The 19,383-nt window shown below is 39.7% G+C and overlaps 7 protein-coding genes and 1 pseudogene across 10 annotated transcripts in view; 4 read left to right on the top strand and 4 right to left on the bottom strand.

Annotated features, from left to right (window-relative positions):
- LOC104717598 (KH domain-containing protein At4g26480-like) overlaps positions 1 to 738 on the bottom strand; it is a 4,862-nt gene extending 4,124 nt beyond the window's left edge. Inside the window, exon 1 of the mRNA XM_010435196.2 lies at positions 336 to 738. Coding sequence (XP_010433498.1) covers positions 336 to 514 — 179 coding nt within the window. The 5' untranslated portion in view covers positions 515 to 738. The remainder of the gene's footprint in view (positions 1 to 335) is intronic.
- On the bottom strand, positions 1,096 to 2,310 carry LOC104717596 (nicotianamine synthase 1-like). The gene has a single exon (XM_010435194.2). The coding sequence runs from the start codon at positions 2,270 to 2,272 to the stop codon at positions 1,436 to 1,438; it is 837 nt and encodes a 278-aa protein (XP_010433496.1). The 5' UTR covers positions 2,273 to 2,310; the 3' UTR covers positions 1,096 to 1,435.
- LOC104720104 lies at positions 3,160 to 3,959 on the bottom strand (annotated as a pseudogene).
- LOC104717594 lies at positions 5,227 to 6,607 on the top strand. Its single transcript, XM_010435193.2, has one exon. The coding sequence runs from the start codon at positions 5,465 to 5,467 to the stop codon at positions 6,278 to 6,280; it is 816 nt and encodes a 271-aa protein (XP_010433495.1). The 5' UTR covers positions 5,227 to 5,464; the 3' UTR covers positions 6,281 to 6,607.
- On the bottom strand, positions 7,325 to 8,727 carry LOC104717593 (sufE-like protein 1, chloroplastic/mitochondrial). The gene has a single exon (XM_010435192.2). The coding sequence runs from the start codon at positions 8,644 to 8,646 to the stop codon at positions 7,546 to 7,548; it is 1,101 nt and encodes a 366-aa protein (XP_010433494.1). The 5' UTR covers positions 8,647 to 8,727; the 3' UTR covers positions 7,325 to 7,545.
- LOC104717592 (uridine kinase-like protein 4) lies at positions 8,969 to 13,428 on the top strand. The gene is made up of 16 exons (XM_010435189.2): positions 8,969 to 9,105; positions 9,197 to 9,247; positions 9,760 to 9,929; positions 10,031 to 10,122; positions 10,343 to 10,412; positions 10,710 to 10,822; positions 11,020 to 11,116; positions 11,317 to 11,396; positions 11,621 to 11,815; positions 11,898 to 11,981; positions 12,060 to 12,120; positions 12,238 to 12,298; positions 12,401 to 12,494; positions 12,567 to 12,639; positions 12,780 to 12,862; positions 12,972 to 13,428. Exons 3-16 carry the CDS (start codon positions 9,773 to 9,775, stop codon positions 13,119 to 13,121), a joined length of 1,410 nt encoding a protein of 469 aa, XP_010433491.1. The 5' UTR covers positions 8,969 to 9,105; positions 9,197 to 9,247; positions 9,760 to 9,772; the 3' UTR covers positions 13,122 to 13,428.
- Positions 13,597 to 15,465, top strand: LOC104717591 (fructose-bisphosphate aldolase 5, cytosolic-like). The gene is made up of 4 exons (XM_019231212.1): positions 13,597 to 13,750; positions 13,853 to 14,106; positions 14,223 to 14,651; positions 14,859 to 15,465. Exons 1-4 carry the CDS (start codon positions 13,723 to 13,725, stop codon positions 15,222 to 15,224), a joined length of 1,077 nt encoding a protein of 358 aa, XP_019086757.1. The 5' UTR covers positions 13,597 to 13,722; the 3' UTR covers positions 15,225 to 15,465.
- On the top strand, positions 15,812 to 18,859 carry LOC104717589 (fructose-bisphosphate aldolase 5, cytosolic). Of its 4 annotated transcripts, none has more exons than XM_010435187.2 (5): positions 15,812 to 15,959; positions 16,062 to 16,163; positions 16,266 to 16,519; positions 16,621 to 17,049; positions 18,326 to 18,859. In XM_010435187.2, the coding sequence occupies exons 2-5, from the start codon at positions 16,136 to 16,138 to the stop codon at positions 18,689 to 18,691; spliced, it is 1,077 nt and encodes a 358-aa protein (XP_010433489.1). In that variant the 5' UTR covers positions 15,812 to 15,959; positions 16,062 to 16,135; the 3' UTR covers positions 18,692 to 18,859. The 4 variants fall into 4 exon arrangements, with proteins under 4 accessions (XP_010433489.1, XP_010433488.1, XP_010433487.1 ...); XM_010435186.2 differs by having other exon boundaries at positions 16,048 to 16,163; XM_010435185.2 differs by having other exon boundaries at positions 15,812 to 16,163.

Below are 19,383 nucleotides of genomic sequence, written 5' to 3'. Positions count from 1 at the left end.
GAATCCAGTACACAACGGAAGTAGTTTGAGCTAAAAAAAAGAGCTTAATTTGCAGTGGTGGGTAGGTAGCAACTCAACAACACATATGTGAAAATCCAAGGGGACATCAGAAATAGAAAGCATAGATCTCGGTACGAGAAACAAGAACCAGAAATGAAAAAAAAAAGACGATACCCAAAACAAAACAAAACAAAAAGTTTCGAGATTTGTGATAAAAATTAAAACTTTAAGATCCAAATCAGTAGAACAGAGATAAAACAAAAAAAGAAAACAAGACAACTACAAGACGAAGAAGAAGAAGAAGTAACAAAAAAAAGAGATTGATTTAAAATTACTTCTCTTGCTCAACGAGGAAAGAAGGCTGTGATCGGAGACCACCACCAGAGAAGTTAGGTGACTGAGGAGCCGACGGAGGCACAGAAAGAGGCGGCGGATACGTAACAAATCTTCCTCCACCAGTAACACCACCAACTCCGCCTCCACCACCACCACCAAGTGAAGTCATCATCATCATCACCACCACGACGGCTACTACTTCTTCCTCAGCTGCTTGTTACCTGGAGAAACAACTGAACAGAGATAGAAAAGAACGGAGCTGGGCGGAGATCGAGGAAGTGCGGCGGCGGCGGATCAGTAGGGAGCTAATCTGGCACACACACACACACAAGTATATTTTATTAAGACCTCCAAAATCTACAATAGACGTCGGTGGATGGTGTTTTCTTTTTTTGGGCCTTTATAGCTGTGTGCGTCTGTGTGTGTGGGACTGATTGATTCAGTTGATATTACCCGGAGGACATAAAACTCGTGTTTTTTTTACCGCTCCGCAGAAGCTTCTTACTGACTCAGAAGGTTTCTGGATACAGCTGGTTCCCTCTTAATCATTGAGAGGCTACCTACCTTGACCTGGCCCGCTTCTTCTACTATTTCACGTTTGTTGATTTGAATTTGTGTCAATCTCGGTTCGGTTCTGTAAATTTCTTGGTTTACCGGATTTGTCAAAAACGCAGCGTTTCTTTACCAAGCCAAAGAAAGCGCTTATTTTTATAACATTCGTCTCTACTTACTAAATCTGGTGGCTTGTAATTGTACCGATTGGGCTAGTTAGTTAACTGCTATATGGAAACGTTCAAACCGAGTATGATACAGAGACATCAATACATCATAATAATAATAAGCAGAGAGAGAGAGAGACAGAGAAACACAGCAACTAATACAGATTTGGTCCAACACATACACAATAACAAAAGACAGAACTATATAATAATTTTGAACGAGGAAGTGTGACCCTCATGAGTCATGAGGGAAGCCTCCCTTGTTCCACAAGTAACGGCTCCAATCTTGACCTAATTTCGTAATCTTGATCATGATGGAAATCATCATCTGCCTTGTTTATTATGAATTTAATGATCGACTCCCGATATACCTCACTCAATCAATCATTGAGTTTGCGTGCGACCATCACGGAGTTCACAAAGCCATCAGACATAGACGGGTGATAAATCGCCAAGACCTCGAAACCTTTTAGATCGCAAGGATCAACGTCTACGTATAGGAAAGATCTAAGGCCTCGTGCACTCCTAAGGATGAGAAGAGATTGAGGAGCCATGTGATTCTCCAAGTGTTCAATGACTTTGACTTTGGCTTCTTTGTCCACCCCAACAAGAGATGCCAAGAAAACGACATCGTAGCCACGTAGAATCTCCGTGGCATCGAGTATATCCGTTGTGTGAAAGATCATGCGATTGGGGAGGTCGGGATCGCGTGAGACAAGGCAGGAAGCAAGGGAATTGGCTTGAGGATCGATGTCGATGTTGTAAAACGTCGTGTTTGGGAGGTGAAACTTAGCCAAGACGACGGATGTTAAGGGCATAGAACCGGAACCGATGAAAGCGATCTTCGTCGGGACATGGCTCGTGTGTTGCGTGAGGAGATCGAACTCGACCTTACTAAGTTTGAGGTAGTTTGTGTAGTAAGGATAGAGATCTAAATGGTGAAGTGGGTTGTCTTCGACAGATCCTAAGATCGTGGAGAAGTGTTTCTCCGAAAATCCTTCGGCTTCACTACGTAGCTTGATGAGATTGGTTCTGATGGCTTGGAATTTTGGGCACATCTTCTTGACGTCGATGTTTGTCTCCGTCGGCAAGCACGTGGACATGAGCTGTCTGAACAAGGTGTCTACATTTTCGGAAGGCTTAAGGCTCTTGAGTTTAGATATTTGGTCGTACAGGTCAAGAATTTGCTTCTCGAATAGAGTCTTTTGGCAAGCCATGTCGACCCTATGAAAATATTTTGACCTGGTTCAAAGAGTTTGAAAGGCTCTCTGTATAGTGGCTCTTGGCCGCTTGGTATATATTTATTGGCACGTGTAGGTCCATGTCTTTTGCATCGACGATTAATCAAAAGTTCCCAACAACTTCCATGCATCACCTAAAATAATTTTGAATTATATAGTTTGAATCTCAACCCTGGGATATAATTTTTTTCAAAAAGAAAATAAATAGAACTTTGGACCAACCATTAAACTAAATTGCTGTTAAGTCACAACTAATTTAATTAGTTTCTTAGTCTTTCATTTATTGGCGAAAAATGGATGCCTATCGCTATTATCGACGTTCACATGAATGCATGTTTAAATATCGAGAAAACGACAAATAAATCGACCAACTCTTCGGACCAACAACCAAATAAACTAAATTGTTGATCTCAAGTTCTCAACCAATTTAGTTTCCTCGTCTTTTTTTTTGTTATTAAGAAAAATATATATATTCCCTAGACATGCAGGGCTGCATGTATGGTACATGTAAAACATGTCACATAGTTGCACTTGAATGATAAACAACGACAAAAAGTTTACTAGCTGACCAAAGTTTTGAGGAAAATTAAGTCATAGAATTATTAATTTTATGAAAATGTATGGTTTTTTAATAGATTATCTTGAAATTAAAGAGTGTTTAGATATTTTAATTATTATAATTTATAAGAGTTTTGGTATATTCATATACATATTACTCTAGAGTTTTAAGAAGGAACTAACCACTGATGAGCAAAAGTAAACATGTAATAATTAAGAGACGTGTTAAGGTTCGCTCGATCGGACCAAAAATTTTAAATTAGTTAACATAAATACCATAAAGAAAGCGAGATTCGCGCATAAGTTTAGGATTGGACAAACATGTAAGTAGAACATTCACCAACAGGGAAGTAATCATCACTCCTACGTCCACCACTCCCTCTCTTTTGATATAACCCGGATACTGACTCAGCTCGAACTTCGATTTCTTAGCCAGCCTCAAACCTTCTCCATTAGCCAGCTTCTTTATTCCCCAATCGCTGAATGGATACGTTGTCTTGTGTGTGATATGAATCTCCCCGTCGTCTTTCAACATTTCCTTAGCGTTCTCAAGAAACCCCCTCACTAACTCTTTGTGGCCCCTGATCCAAAACACAGCATTTTATCATTACATCGGTCCTAATCATAAACTACATTGTAAAAGAAAATGAAAGAGTTAGTTACTCGATGGCTCTAGATAAAAATTCACGACCAAAGAAACGAGATCCTGCGTGAGGGAAATTGAAGACAATGCGGTCATAGCGTTGCAGGCTCAAACTATTATCGAAACTCATTGTGTTCACGTCAACCTCATGCTGGATATCGCACCCGAATCTCTTCAATATGCCTATGTTATCCATTGCATCCATATACTTTACGCACAATTCATCTACATGTAAGATTTTGTTGATTCAAGTCATCAGACATCAGTCACATGGTTAATACCACTAGCTATAGATAAACATAAATATTATATATACGCTCCTAAATGATGGTTTTTACATACCTTCCGAATCGAGCCAAAAGCTGAAGCTAGACATAGTGAGAATGAGAAGTTTCCTTCTCCAACAAGAAGGATTTTGTGTTTGCTACTATAGGGTCCTATCCATTTTTCTGAAATCTCCATTACATCTGAAGACTTCCTTTCCTATAAACCATATATATACACACATACACACTCATAGAGTCACAACACAAAGGGTTGCTTCAAGTTCATTGTCTTGATTATTATTCAGCTCTTAGAGTTCTGTGCCGGTTTGATATATCGAAGTTAATTACTTAGTTACTTACCCTTTCATGTACCCTTTTCTTGTAAGAATAAAACCGTTTCACATTCATTTATTCTTATAACTAGGATCTTAAATATCATATTTGAAAGTTGAAAATTTGAAATCATTACCTTTAGACCTTTATACGAGTTATCCAATGTCCACTATAATATATATATATATTTTGGTCATTTTACCGTTAAATCAAATTATTACCAGTTAAAAAAACACATGACGTTTGATTGATCGAAGATATCAGTGAATAAAATTAATATTTAGCTGTAATGAAAATTACAAATACTCTAGTTATCTTTGTATTTTATCGGCGTGTGGGGAGGTTTTTGCACGTTATTTTAGTTATTATCACGATATCACAGAAAATAGTGTTTTATGGACTAAAACATGAGCGAAATTCATATTGGTTTTTGAATGAAATATGCCATATAGAAATCAACTTATTTTTGTTTCACCAATTGTTTTTCTTAGTGATGATACTACTCTTAAAAAGATCCAGGAGATTAAAATGATCAACATAGGAAGAAAACCATGATCATTGCCAAAAGACGAAAATGGAATTATTATGACTTTTCCAAGGGAAAAAAAGCTTTATCTTAGTGGTGAAGTGTTTTATTATGGATCCGCAACTAACCACACATTACAACTACCCAAATAATAATAAAAAAAAAGTGAGAAGAAAAAAGAAGCACAGTTACCCAAGGAACAAACTCATTTTGATTATCTTAAAACAAATGATTTTTTTTAATTATCTTTAGATAACCTGAGACTAAATCTTAAAACAAATGAATTTTTTTTTATCATTATAATTTTTTTTTATCAAAAGAAAACAAAATAATATAAAGGTTAGTCAATAATCAATATTGCTTCTCAAATCATATATTTTCATACAGTATAATTATAACTTTTAATATGTCAATTAAGTCCTAGAATAACTGATTGGTAATTCCACTTTTTTCCTTCTAAAATACTAACTTTTGAGTTTGTTTAATCAACTAAGTATCTGTATTTTGTCCCCTGTAATCAATCAAAACTCTTTAAAATCTCAGATTTTAATTAGGGAAAGCCACTTGTTAAGAAGAAAAAAGAAAACGCATGTAGTTTTCAAACTTTAAATCCACCGAGATTTGCTTTAGTAGTTCTTCAAAACGACACGCATGGTCCCACTCATTTCAAAACCAAACCCCACTGCCACTACGCAAATTGCAAAGCTCTCTTCTTTTGCCCAAAAACTCTCGCTTTCACTTTTTTTTTTTTTACACACCGCAAAAACTTAACTTTATTTTTCTCCTATTTAACCCATAAACATTACACATTTCCAAATTTCCTTTCATTGATCACATAACCCATGCCAAATCTACCACCTCTTCCTCCTCCACCGCGGTTGCAACCGTCCGAAACGCCGCCATGGGAGACGCCATCTTCTGTATGGTATACTCCAAGAACCACGCCATGGAGAACACCACAAAGCACGCTGTCAACACCAGTTAGCCAAGTGGTCTTAACAAAGCCAGCAGCGGTTAGATTCAACAGTCTTGATACAGAGGCGAGGAAAGATGCAGATAGGGTGATTCTCCGGCAGCCACGGAATAGCAAGACTAGTCTGTGGATATGGTGTGTTGCCGGTTTGTGTTTTGTGTTCAGCCTTTTACTTATCTTCCTTGGGATTGCTACGTTGATTGTGTTTCTTGCGATTAGACCAAGAACACCTGTTTTTGACATCCCCAACGCCAACCTACACACGATCTACTTTGACTCTCCACTGTTTTTCAATGGCGATTTGTCCATGCTGGTGAATTTTACCAACCCTAATAAGAAGATTGAAGTGAGGTTTGAGAAGCTTGGGATTGAGCTCTTCTTCTTCAATAGATTGATTGCACAGCAAGTGGTCGAGCCATTCTCACAGAAAAAGCGCGAGACGAGGTTGGAACCAATCCATCTGATCTCTAGTTTGGTATGCTTGCCTGTAAACCACGCGGTGGAACTCAGGAGACAGGTGCAAAACAACAAGATAGAATATGAAATTAGAGGTACCTTCAAAGTCAGAGCTCATTTTGGAATGATTCATTACTCTTATCTGCTACACGGGAGGTGCCAACTTCAGATGACCGGTCCACCAACCGGAATCCTGCTATCTCGTAGCTGCACGACGAAGAAACAATGAAGAAGACGATATGGTTCTCTGAGTCAGAAGTCATCTTCAAAGTCTCTAGCTTTGGCATGTTCTGCAACTATATATCTCTATTTGCTTACCCACAAATTGTATAAAAGAACAAGACCTAGTGAACTCTATCCAAGAACGGAGATCGGAGTTTGTACTATTTCCCAGATAAAGAAACCGGAAAGATGTTATCTTTTTACGCAACAGATTCATAATTGATCCATTAGACACAGTGCCAAGAACAGTGTTGTATTTTAATACAGTTCAACATACCTGAACCACCAGAGAAAAGAAAGACCAAAAGCAAAAGAGGTACAAGCATTAGATTCCTATGTTGGTTCCCTTTACTTAAAAGTAATCAAAAACACACAAGATAATAAAGAGGAAGCTTACCCATTTTCTAGCATATGCCAACATAGAGGATTTTAAAATTCAAAATCTCAACTAAAATTAATATTCTCTCCAGGAAAGTTTTGATATTAGATACAATGGTCTCAGGGAGAGAAAAGTTAAGCAGAAATCGGTTGGCTAAAACCACAACTGGTTTCACTAGACAGACATGTAAAGCTGATTGTATATTATACCCCACAAGTCTCAGCTAATGGGGCTTCAAGAAACATCACATGTCTAACGGTAGACTGAAACAGGGATCTTATGAAACTCCTTTCAGAAAGAAAGAAGTAAAGCAACCAAATCTCTTTCTTTTGCCTGCAGTCCCTCAAACCAGCTAGTATCAATGATTAGACAATACAAACTTTGATTGAGTATCTAGAAGAATGAGAAATGAACAAGAAACTTCACATGTCTAATGGATAACAAGTTTGAATATACCATGTCGCTCCATAAATCCCTTATACTTTCCTTAGGTGATGTGACACTAACGATTCAAACTTAGTCATATGGATAACAAGCTTGAGCATTCTCTGATCCTATTCATCTCTCGAGAACTCTCAAAGCGTAGACATCAAAACTTAATATCAAGAAACCATAGCAAAAGAAGACCTTGATGCTAGCAAGATAAAGGGAATGCAGTTTGCAAATTGCAAATCATGTGGTGAAAACATTATATATTAATTGGGATATATCCTCCAAAACGATTCAATCTTTTGGTACAATCTCTCACTTAGAGAATCCACAGATATAACATGATCCTCCTGTTCAAGCTCTTAAGCCTCAACATTATTCAAAGGTCTAGAGAACAAAAACCAAAGCAAATGGACATAAAGAAGAAAAAGAATCTGGACCTGACTTCTTCCATTGCCTCACCTTCAAACCTCAGCCGGAGTCTTAGCCACAATAGAGAGAGCATGTAACCCGTTCTTTAACTCCTCTTGCAACAAGTCATATATCATCCTATGCCTCTTGACCAAGCTTTTGCCTTGGAAAGCATCCGAAACGATTCGCAAGTTGAAATGTGTTTCCCCATCATCACCAGCACTACCTCTAACAGCGGCATGTCCTGCGTGCTGGTAAGAAACATCTTCAACTTCTAACTCAACAGGATTCAACTCCTTCTCCAATTTCTCTCTTATCCTCATCCCTCTACTCCCTAAAGCAACAACATCTGAGCCACCATCAGAATCTTCTGCTCCCAAATCCTCAACAAAACTAGGCTTGGACTCCGTATCCTTGTCAACAACACTTACTCCACCGTTTGTTTCAGGAGTAGGTACGAAGCTGGATTCTAAACTCTCCTCAGAACTTGAATCTTCCTCACCTTTGACTTCCAAATGAAGAGCCTTTTTCTGCATCAGCTTAAGCATATTAAGGAATCCATTGTTTCTAGAAGGAGACAGACTCTGCTGCAAACCTAGAAGAAGAGCAAAATCAGGTGTAACCCTCAAAATCTCAGGGACAGGTCTACCAGATAAACCTTGGACTAAAAGAGCAGCTAAGCCTTTAGTGATAGACGAATCAGAATCAGCTTCATAGACAACGTTGCGTTGGTCATCAAAGAAAGCCCTAACCCAAACCTGAGAAACGCAACCTTCAACTTTATTCTCCCTCGTCTTGAATTGAGGATCGAGTGGTTTAAGATGTTCACCGTAGAATATAAGCTGCCTGTATTTAGCTCTCGGCTCTTGTACCGATTGGAATAGCTTCACTATCTCTTGTAGCTCCGGAGGAAGCTCTTCGATTGGTTGAAAGTCTTCAGAACTCGACGGAGGTGAAGCTGATGGTGGACGAACGTTTCCGGTTGAAATTTTCTGGAAGGTGATGATCGTCCGACGAAATGAAGGGAGTTCCGACGGTTTAAGCGGTCGCAAAATCAGAGCTTTGGCCGGGTATTGGACTGAAGAAGCAAACAAGTTTGGTTTGAAGGGGAGTAGACGAAGCGACGCAGCGCAAGACATCGCTGCTGCTGCCATAAAGGTCGAACCTTCGAGAGAGAGAGAGAGAGAGAGAGAGAGAGTGATGGAAACAGAGTCGCGAATATTCCCAAATCAACCACTTCTGATCTGGGTCAATTGAGTAAGTAGAGTAAACCGGGAATTGTACCGGATTTTAATTGAGTAAGTAGTAAACCGGGAATTGAATGGTTCTGGGTGAGGAGGGTCCATCGCAATCCGATATTTTAGATCTAAAATCACAATCGTGGGGTTGATTTTGAGAAATTATAAAAGTATACGACTTTTTTTTCAGAAAAAGATAGATATATCTAGATTTGTTTTTTTTTTTTTTTTAATTAAATATAATATAATAATTTTCCAAAGCTTCGTCGTCTTCGTCTGATCTTCTTCGTTTACTCGCGTCTTCGTCACCTCAAACACGCTCCTTGAATTTAATAAATATCAAATCAATCATGTCCGAATCCAGCTTTACCCAATGTAAGCAATTTATTAATGCTAATTTAAAATCGAAATTAAAAATCTGCCCTTTGTTTTCTTCTCTGAGATTCTATTTTGTTTCTACTTCTAGAGAGAAACTGCATTATTTGAGATTTCCTGAGATCCTCGAATCTGCATCTGGGTAATATTTTGAATCTCATTCTGCTTTTTGAACGATCTGTTTCTGTGTTATGTGTAAAGCAACTGTTTCACCTCGAGATGCTCAAATCCTTTTTGCGTTTCTGCTTCCAAGCTTCGTTTTTTTTTTTTTTTTTTTTTTACTTCTGTGGATAACTCTTGAGGTTTTAGCTTTTTTTTTTTTCCTTTTTTTGGAATTGCTCTTGCATTTTGTTGATCTATGGAGATTAAAAAATTCAGATTTACATTACCTATCAAGTTTCTTCATCAGTTTTTGGTTGCAGCTGAAAAAAAAATTCTTTCTTTTTCTTCTCTGTTTTGTTGGATAATGCGAGCTTGCTTGCACTCACATTGTAAAAGGAATAGTGAGTTTGGATTTTTTAACAAGTAAAGTTTGCATCTTTTCTATTGGTAGCAGCAGCTATAAGCATTCCTTGTGTGTTGTTTTGCGTATGCATTATTGTGATAAGAGATTAAGACGTTTTATATAGCTCTCTACCTATGTTCAATGTCCAGAATTGTCTTCGGGATGGGTTCAAAGAATGTTGTTGACATGATTGAAACCGCCTCCAAGGTTCATTATTCTGGTTTCCACGTGAATGGGCACATGAATGGGTTGGAACCTGTATCAGTTAAGGATACCACTTCTGCATCAGATGATATCCAAAGACAGCCTTTTGTTATAGGTTAGTTCTGCTTTTTACAATGCTGTAATTTTTTTGCTGAGTAATACTGGTCGTGGATAAAGAAAAGCTTGACGGATTGTGGCTTGCGTTTTAATGGTTAGGTGTTGCTGGAGGCGCAGCATCCGGAAAGACTACTGTTTGTGATATGATCATCCAGCAACTGCATGATCAGCGTGTTGTACTTATTAACCTGGTAATTTTGTTTTCTTAGCTAACCCACGCAATTTAGAGATCTAAAAGGAGAATATTACCTGCTAATAAACGTGTATATGACTGAAGTTTAACATGGTTCAACCTTGTCACCATTGTTTAGATATTTATGCAGTGCATGTATCTAATTCTCAAATACCTTTGCCGCCATGATCAATCACAAATTGCTCTGACTAAATATCCAATGATAAATACTTTGGCAGGACTCGTTCTATCATAATCTGACTGAAGAAGAACTTGCTAAAGTTCATGAATATAACTTTGACCATCCAGGTGAGAATACATTAGGGGTGTCGCTGCTTGATGTAATCTACTCTTGTCAATTCATATTGTCATCAGGAGTAAAACATCTTTCCTTGCTTCTTTGGAATTATAATTAACAACCATATTCGTCAGTGATATCTTAGTAATTGATATTTTTCTCTTTTATCAAAGTAATTTTATCCCTGACAATACCTTACTAGTTGCTGGGAGTTATGAGCAAAAGTCTTATGTGTTACTCTTTGTCATCCTCCGTTAATTATTTTATCTTGGATTCTAATTTCTAATGAATTATTCATGTTTCTGTAGACGCATTTGACACGGAGAATTTGTTGTCCTGTATGGAGAAATTGAGGCAAGGGCAAGCTGTAGATATTCCAAAATATGATTTCAAAACTTACAGGAGCAGTGTTTTCAGAAGGGTACCAAACTTTCCTCTCAGCATCGCTCATAATCATATTGTTCATTGATGCTTATGAACTTGAGACGCCTTTTTCATTGATTTTACTGCCTATGTAACAAATTTCTTAGATGTCATCACTGGCTTTTATCTGGCTCGAAATCTAACAGGAGATATATTTTTCTTATCTGATGCTCTGATTTGAACTATATTTTGCAGGTAAATCCTACGGATGTAATCATCCTTGAAGGGATTCTTTTATTCCATGATCCACGTGTCAGAAAATTGATGAACATGAAGATTTTTGTATGCACAGGTAATTTGTTACCTCTTCCCATCACAATTACTGTAAACTCTTGTTTCTACAACATTCCATGCCCTTTTTTGTAGTTTCACTTGGATTTTTACTGCTTGTAAGATTTCGTATGAAGGAACAACTTCATACGGTTTAAGAATTATTCTAAATTTGTTAGATTAGCAGCTCAGCAGTTTCACTTTGCAATTTTTCCTACGTAGATGCTGACGTTCGTTTGGCAAGAAGGATAAAAAGAGATACTGTCCAGAATGGTAGGGATATAGGCACAGTACTTGACCAGGTTAGCTCGTGTTAGTATTGTTACTGCATATATTATTTGCAACAACAACAAGAAATGGCTTACCACTTGCATTACGAATATCCCATTGCTCTGATCCGTATGTTTTTCGCCCTTATTAGTTTGAAGTTTTCAAATGTATATGTTTTCTGCCCTTATTAGTTTGAAGTTTTCAAATGTATATGTTTTCTGCCCATATCTTATATGATGTCAACCTTTTGATGCAGTACTCAAAGTTTGTGAAGCCTGCTTTTGATGACTTCATTCTTCCGACGAAGAAATACGCAGATATTATAATCCCCCGTGGTGGGGATAATCACGTAGCTATTGACTTAATTGTGCAACATATTTGCACTAAGCTGGGTCAACATGATCTCTGTAAAATATATCCTAATCTCTATGTTATACACTCGACATTTCAGGTATCTCATCTAACTAGTAACATTCTTTTAACTACCAAACAAGACTTCTGTTTGCCACAAAAAACTTGCTTTTTTCTTGCAGATAAGAGGGATGCACACCCTTATACGAGATTCTCAGACAACCAAACATGATTTTGTCTTCTATGCTGATCGATTGATTCGGCTGGTAGGTTTATTAAAGCTCATTCAAAAGGTTAAGCAAATATTTCTGTCATTAGTTGAATCTTTTTTCTACATTTATCAGGTTGTAGAACATGGTCTTGGACATCTGCCTTTTACTGAAATGCAAGTTATTACTCCTACAGGTAAGCTTTCGTTTTGCAATGTTGTTCGTGAATTCACAAGATTATTATGTAGATCAGTAGATGTAGTGGTTGAACACGATGACTATAGATCATAGATAACCCGGTTACCTGTCTCAGGATGCGTGTATTCTGGTGTGGATTTCTGTAAACGGTTATGTGGTGTATCTGTGATTAGGAGGTACTTTCTTATATCCTAGCTTTAGTTTATTCAAGAGGAACTTCCGCATTCGTGCATATCCCACTCTCTCACAAACGTGATGGTGTTTGGAAATAATGCTAGTGGTGAGAGCATGGAGAATGCGTTGCGAGCATGTTGCAAAGGTATCAAGATTGGGAAGATCCTAATTCACAGAGAAGGCGACAATGGGCAACAGGTAAATGATTCCCTCCAATTTAAGTTTAGTTGTTCTATTTCATCCCTGTTTGATGTCTGATTCACTCTGCAGCTTGTCTATGAGAAATTGCCAAACGATATCTCAGAGAGACACGTCCTATTGTTGGATCCTATTCTCGGTACAGGTAATTGACCCGTCAATCTTCATCAGTTTTACCAAAAACATTTTTTTTCCTTTATTCTCTTTGTTCTAGTGCACATTGTTAGCCAATTCAACACACTTGAAGTGTTTAGTGACACTGACTGAGATTGAACATCATTTCAGGAAACTCAGCGGTTCAAGCTATCAAGCTCCTTATCAGCAAGGGTGTACCCGAGGGAAACATCATATTTCTAAACCTTATCTCAGTAAGCTAAAACAGATCCTTTTTCATATCTTCTAACACCCCTTGTAATTCCAAAATATTATCCACAAGAATGCAGCTGGATTGAGATTTTTTTTTCTTTGTTCAATCAGGCACCTCAAGGTGTTCATGTGGTCTGCCAAAAATTTCCACGAATAAAGATAGTGACATCAGAAATCGAAAATGGGTTAAATGAAGAGTTTCGTGTTATTCCTGGTATGGGCGAGTTTGGGGACAGATACTTTGGCACAGACGATGACTAGGCCATTGTAGTCCTGCAGCATGAGTTGTCTCTGCCAACGTCCTGCAGTGCAGTTTATTGATGTATTCACCGTCATATCCACTACAACGCTACACAAACTATCAAAGGAATCATCTTTAACTCTGTTCGTTTTCCCGTTTTTGGGAACAGTTTTGATGTACTTATAAATGCCCAAATGAGGGGTTGATCCAACCTGGCACTTGGGATTCGGTGTACCATAGATAATTATCCTTGGAACTCTTTATACTACTCCATCTGCAAATCTTGTGTACCATATATAAATATAATTGGAACTCTTGTTACTATCATTTGGCTTCTTTTTTCTTTTTGTTCAACGCATCATTTGGCTTCTATATCCAAAAGAAATTCTCTTGTTAGGGTTTGTAAGTTCGGATGCACGCACATGTGTGGTTGAAATATGAGAGAGGTACTGTACAGAACACTGTTTTTATTTTGTACCTATCGCTCTCTTCTCCACATATCCAAGACTTTGAGGATAAAGCTGGTATCATTTGGCTGGCATTTTGTAGTGTCAAAGCAATAACTCATTTCTTCCCTGTCCTCTTCAGCAAGAATTCATCTCTGGCACTCAGAAAGCGCCCATGTCTGCTTGTGTCGGCAAATACGCAGGTACGTGCATTTATCATGCACTCTTCTCATTTTACAACTCTTCATGTTTCAGTATTATTTAGTTAGATTATCCATTCTATTCTATATGCTTTCTGAGTTTAGATGAGCTTATCAAGACTGCCAAGTACATTGCAACACCGGGAAAGGGCATCTTGGCCGCAGACGAGAGTACAGAAACCATAGGGAAACGATTCGCCAGCATCAATGTTGAGAACATTGAGTCCAACCGCCAAGCTTACCGTGAGCTCCTCTTCACTTCCCCTGACAGTTACTCTTGCCTGTCTGGTGTTATACTATTCGAGGAAACCCTCTATCAGAAAACCTCTGATGGCAAACCCTTCGTGGATCTCCTCATGGTCCGTCCCAGAAAAAGCAAACTGCAGCTGTAGTCTTACCATTGGGTTCAAGAGTGACTCAAATGGAACTTACGGTTTCAATTTGGATTATGTTTCTTTTTTTATTTTTGTATCAGGAGAACGGTGTTATTCCCGGAATCAAAGTGGACAAGGGTTTGGTTGATCTAGCAGGGACCAATGGCGAGACCACTGCTCAGGGTCTAGACTCGCTTGGTGCACGTTGCCAGGAGTATTACAAGGCAGGAGCCCGGTTTGCTAAATGGCGTGCATTCTTCAACATTGGGTCTACCGAGCCAAGCCAGCTCTCGATCCAAGAGAACGTCAAGGGGCTAGCCCGCTATGCCATTATCTGCCAGGAGAACGGACTTGTCCCGATCGTCGAGCCAGAAGTGCTGACCCGTGGGAACCACGACATCAAGAAATGTGCGGAAGTGACCGAGAGGGTACTTGCTGCCATGTACAAGGCCTTGAACGACCACCATGTCCTCCTCGAGGGCACTCTGCTTAAACCTAACATGGTCACTCCCGGCACCGACAGCCCAAAGGTAAGGTGTGGGGAATCCGATTTCGTAGGTTTTATTTGTCGAAACTGAAACCACAATAGTATAATTGTTTTAGATTGGTTTGATGCAATTTTATTTATTTACATGCCTGCTCCTTAGGATACCACAATCAAATGAATCACAGAGACATAAATACCTCGAACTGCAACGTTAATATGCTGGAAAACACTAAAACTGTTCTTCTACCAGGTTGCACCGGAAGTAGTGGCGGAATACACGGTGACTGCTCTGCGCCGCACAGTCCCACCAGCTGTTCCGGGCGTGTTCCTCTCAGGGATACAGCGGGAAGAGCAAGCTACACTAAACCTAAACGCAATGAACAAGCTTGATGTGTTGAAGCCATGGACGCTCACTTTCTCTTTTGGTGGAGCCCTCCAGCAAAGCGCTCTCAAGGCTTGGGCCGGTAAGACTGAGAATGTAGCCAAAGCTCAGGCCAAGTTCCTGATCAGGTGCAAGGCTAACTCGGACGCTACCCTTGGGAAATACACCGGCGGGGCTTCTGGTAACTTAGCCGCCTCTGAGAGCTTGGGTGAGATCATAGGTTACAGGTACTAGGATCGTTTGAGAAGGGGCGTTCGCCTTGAATGTGGTTCGAGTATATGATGTAAAACATCCTTTTCGTATCACACAAGCTTCTAGAATTCTCTGTTTTCTTTTTGTTCTTCTCAGTTTCTATATTCTTGTTGATTTTCCTTTAATGCTTGCTTCTAGACCTCTAATGCTTGTAAAGAGGTTCATCCTTGAATAATAGAATTAAGAATAAGAGTTAAGCTCTTAAATCGAGCTTTGCAAAGAAGTGCATTCTTTTTAATTTCTCAAACCTCTGTTTCTTCCACACCTAAATATCAATATCCATGTGGAATTCACAATTTTAAAAGGAATTAAAGATGTTTCTATTGTATGTGAATAAAATCTTAGAAAAATATAAAATTTGTTAAAAAAAGTATTGGCCTAGTTCTATGTTGAGCTTAACAATTTTTTTTTAAAAATGCAGCTGGATTGAGATATTTTGGAATACTCCTACTGCAAATCCTGTGTACCATATATAAATATCAATGGAACTCTTGATACTTCAGAAGCATTAAAAATATCTCTTGTTGTGAATTTATAAATTTGGATGCACACACGTGTGGTTGAAGTTTGAGAGAGGTACTATACAAAACACTCTGCTTTTGTTTTGTACCTATCTCTTTTCTCTTCTCCACATATCCAAGACCTTTGGGGATAAAGCTGGGATCATTGGCTGCCATTTGGTAGTGCAGAAGCAATCACTCATTTGCTTTATCCGAGGTTGATAATTTTCCTCGGGCTCTCCTTCCTACACGTATGATAGATTCTAACAGTATATTCCTATATTAGATGTTACCTATATATATAGTTAAAAAGTTGCAGGTACTTAAGGCTTTGTCTTGGCATCCTCGTCCTCTTCAGCAAGAACTCATCTCTCTTCCACTCACAAAGCAACCATGTCTGCTTTTGTCGGCAAATACGCAGGTACGTACACTTTACATGATGCACTCTTCTCGTTAAACAACTCTTCGTGTTCTAGCTAGTATCTTCATCAGGTTTTCTCTTTTATTTGCTTTCTGAGTTCAGATGAGCTGATCAAGACAGCCAAGTACATTGCAACACCGGGAAAGGGTATTTTGGCGGCAGACGAGAGCACAGGAACCATCGGGAAACGATTCGCCAGTATCAATGTTGAGAACATTGAGTCCAACCGCCAAGCTCTCCGTGAGCTCCTCTTCACTTCCCCTGGAACCTTCCCTTGCCTCTCTGGTGTTATCCTCTTCGAGGAAACTCTCTACCAGAAAACCTCTGATGGAAAGCCCTTCGTCGATCTTCTCATGGTCCGTCACACAGAAAAAATTGGATTCAAAAGTTGCGAGGATTAGATTTTGACATGACTCAAATTTACATAACGGTTTCACTGATTCTTTTGTTGTTTCAGGAGAGTGGTGTTATTCCCGGAATCAAAGTGGACAAGGGTGTGGTTGATCTAGCAGGGACAAACGGTGAGACCACTACTCAGGGTCTAGACTCACTTGGTACACGGTGCCAGGAGTATTACAAGGCAGGAGCCCGGTTTGCTAAATGGCGCGCAGTCCTCAAGATTGGGGCCACCGAGCCAAGCGAGCTCTCGATCCAAGACAACGCCAAGGGTCTAGCTCGCTATGCCATAATCTGCCAGGAGAACGGACTTGTCCCGATCGTCGAGCCAGAGATTCTGACCGACGGGAGCCACGACATCAAGCAATGTGCGGCTGTAACCGAGACGGTTCTTGCTGCCGTGTACAAGGCCTTGAACGAACACCATGTCCTCCTCGAAGGCACCCTGCTTAAACCTAACATGGTCACTCCCGGCTCCGACAGCCCAAAGGTAATCCGGTNTATATATAGTTAAAAAGTTGCAGGTACTTAAGGCTTTGTCTTGGCATCCTCGTCCTCTTCAGCAAGAACTCATCTCTCTTCCACTCACAAAGCAACCATGTCTGCTTTTGTCGGCAAATACGCAGGTACGTACACTTTACATGATGCACTCTTCTCGTTAAACAACTCTTCGTGTTCTAGCTAGTATCTTCATCAGGTTTTCTCTTTTATTTGCTTTCTGAGTTCAGATGAGCTGATCAAGACAGCCAAGTACATTGCAACACCGGGAAAGGGTATTTTGGCGGCAGACGAGAGCACAGGAACCATCGGGAAACGATTCGCCAGTATCAATGTTGAGAACATTGAGTCCAACCGCCAAGCTCTCCGTGAGCTCCTCTTCACTTCCCCTGGAACCTTCCCTTGCCTCTCTGGTGTTATCCTCTTCGAGGAAACTCTCTACCAGAAAACCTCTGATGGAAAGCCCTTCGTCGATCTTCTCATGGTCCGTCACACAGAAAAAATTGGATTCAAAAGTTGCGAGGATTAGATTTTGACATGACTCAAATTTACATAACGGTTTCACTGATTCTTTTGTTGTTTCAGGAGAGTGGTGTTATTCCCGGAATCAAAGTGGACAAGGGTGTGGTTGATCTAGCAGGGACAAACGGTGAGACCACTACTCAGGGTCTAGACTCACTTGGTACACGGTGCCAGGAGTATTACAAGGCAGGAGCCCGGTTTGCTAAATGGCGCGCAGTCCTCAAGATTGGGGCCACCGAGCCAAGCGAGCTCTCGATCCAAGACAACGCCAAGGGTCTAGCTCGCTATGCCATAATCTGCCAGGAGAACGGACTTGTCCCGATCGTCGAGCCAGAGATTCTGACCGACGGGAGCCACGACATCAAGCAATGTGCGGCTGTGACCGAGACGGTTCTTGCTGCCGTGTACAAGGCCTTGAACGAACACCATGTCCTCCTCGAAGGCACCCTGCTTAAACCTAACATGGTCACTCCCGGCTCCGACAGCCCAAAGGTAATCCGGTCATGGTTTTTGGTTCACTTGTTTCGGAATTTTAGGTTTTATTGGTCTTACTTATTTATCGAAAACTGAAACCAAAATTTTTATTTAATACAATTTGTTTCGTTTAGATCGGTTTGATGCAGTTTCATTTAGGTTTACATATCCCGTTCCTTACGGAACCACAATCAGATTGAATCACAGAGACATAAACACCTCGAAATGCATCGTTAATTTGCTACAAAACGCTAAAATTGTACTTCTAACAGGTTACTCCGGAAGTAATTGCGGACTACACAGTGACTGCTCTACGCCGCACAGTCCCACCAGCTGTCCCAGGAATCGTGTTCCTCTCAGGCGGACAGAGCGAAGAGGAAGCAACACTAAATCTGAACGCAATGAACAAGCTCGACGTGTTGAAGCCATGGACGCTCACTTTCTCTTTTGGCCGAGCCCTCCAGCAAAGCACTCTCAAGGCTTGGGCCGGTAAGACCGAGAACGTAGCCAAAGCTCAGGCCACCTTCCTGACCAGGTGCAAGGCTAACTCAGATGCTACCCTCGGGAAATACACAGGCGGGGCTTCCGGTGACTCGGCCGCATCCGAGAGCTTGTATGTGAAAGGATACAAGTACTAGGAGCGTTTGAAAACGAGCGTTCGCCTTTTGATGTGGTTTGAGTATATGTCAAATGTTTCGTGGGCGTTCAACTGTTTAAATGTTTATGGCTTTGGACTTTGGTTGTATAATGTTCTCAAACAGTACTATAATGTGTTTTATGGTTTCTATAGTATTTTCGCGCTATGACATAACGGTTTTACTCAAAAGTTCGGTAGCAGTGGGTCCCACAATGGAAAGAGAGATATTTACTTGATTTTTTTATAATCTTAAGAATTCCCACAAAATAATAATTTATTTGGACAGAAAAATACTATAAACCCAACTTTTCTCATAAGTAGTAAGGTAAGATAAGGGCTCAGTCGAATGCTTTTAAAACATAAGATGGCCATGTATGGATTAGGGCATGTCCAACAAATATCTTATTATGTGAACAAAATTGAAGAAACATTTATGCTTAAAATGTTATCTGAATAACAATCATAAACTTAATGTTCATAATTTAATCGTACAAAAAAAAAAATGGTGTTATTTTGGCTGGAAAGTCGAAGTCATTTGTTATTGAGACAGCACATATATGCTCATGTGATGAGGGTGGCTCAAGGGTCCACGTGATCCATCCACGTACTCGCTTCTGTCTTAAGCCTCTCTTGACTCTTCTTCTTATTAATACTTTTTCACATATCACTAAAATTAACAAACAACCAAATACA

The sequence above is a fragment of the Camelina sativa genome, chromosome 10, assembly GCF_000633955.1.
Source record: "Camelina sativa cultivar DH55 chromosome 10, Cs, whole genome shotgun sequence".
Classification (NCBI taxonomy): domain Eukaryota; kingdom Viridiplantae; phylum Streptophyta; class Magnoliopsida; order Brassicales; family Brassicaceae; genus Camelina; species Camelina sativa.
Note: the sequence above shows the minus strand (reverse complement) of the source record. Positions and strands in the feature narration are given on the sequence as shown.

What these genes read in the sequence shown, in the direction of transcription:
- LOC104717596 (XM_010435194.2), bottom strand. Translation starts at nt 2,272, where the DNA reads ATGGCTTGCCAAAAGACTCTATTCGAGAAGCAAATTCTTGACCTGTAC.
- LOC104717589 (XM_010435187.2), top strand. Translation starts at nt 16,136, where the DNA reads ATGTCTGCTTTTGTCGGCAAATACGCAG. An exon ending in TTTTGTCGGCAAATACGCAG is followed by an intron (nt 16,164 to 16,265) that starts GTACGTACACTT and finishes TTCTGAGTTCAG; the next exon opens with ATGAGCTGATCAAGACAGCC. An exon ending in CCTTCGTCGATCTTCTCATG is followed by an intron (nt 16,520 to 16,620) that starts GTCCGTCACACA and finishes TTGTTGTTTCAG; the next exon opens with GAGAGTGGTGTTATTCCCGG.
- LOC104717594 (XM_010435193.2), top strand. Translation starts at nt 5,465, where the DNA reads ATGCCAAATCTACCACCTCTTCCTCCTCCACCGCGGTTGCAACCGTCC.
- LOC104717592 (XM_010435189.2), top strand. Translation starts at nt 9,773, where the DNA reads ATGGGTTCAAAGAATGTTGTTGACATGATTGAAACCGCCTCCAAGGTT. An exon ending in ATATAACTTTGACCATCCAG is followed by an intron (nt 10,413 to 10,709) that starts GTGAGAATACAT and finishes ATGTTTCTGTAG; the next exon opens with ACGCATTTGACACGGAGAAT. An exon ending in GGTGTATCTGTGATTAGGAG is followed by an intron (nt 12,299 to 12,400) that starts GTACTTTCTTAT and finishes AAATAATGCTAG; the next exon opens with TGGTGAGAGCATGGAGAATG.
- LOC104717591 (XM_019231212.1), top strand. Translation starts at nt 13,723, where the DNA reads ATGTCTGCTTGTGTCGGCAAATACGCAG. An exon ending in CCTTCGTGGATCTCCTCATG is followed by an intron (nt 14,107 to 14,222) that starts GTCCGTCCCAGA and finishes TTTTTGTATCAG; the next exon opens with GAGAACGGTGTTATTCCCGG. An exon ending in CCGGCACCGACAGCCCAAAG is followed by an intron (nt 14,652 to 14,858) that starts GTAAGGTGTGGG and finishes TTCTTCTACCAG; the next exon opens with GTTGCACCGGAAGTAGTGGC.
- LOC104717593 (XM_010435192.2), bottom strand. Translation starts at nt 8,646, where the DNA reads ATGGCAGCAGCAGCGATGTCTTGCGCTGCGTCGCTTCGTCTACTCCCC.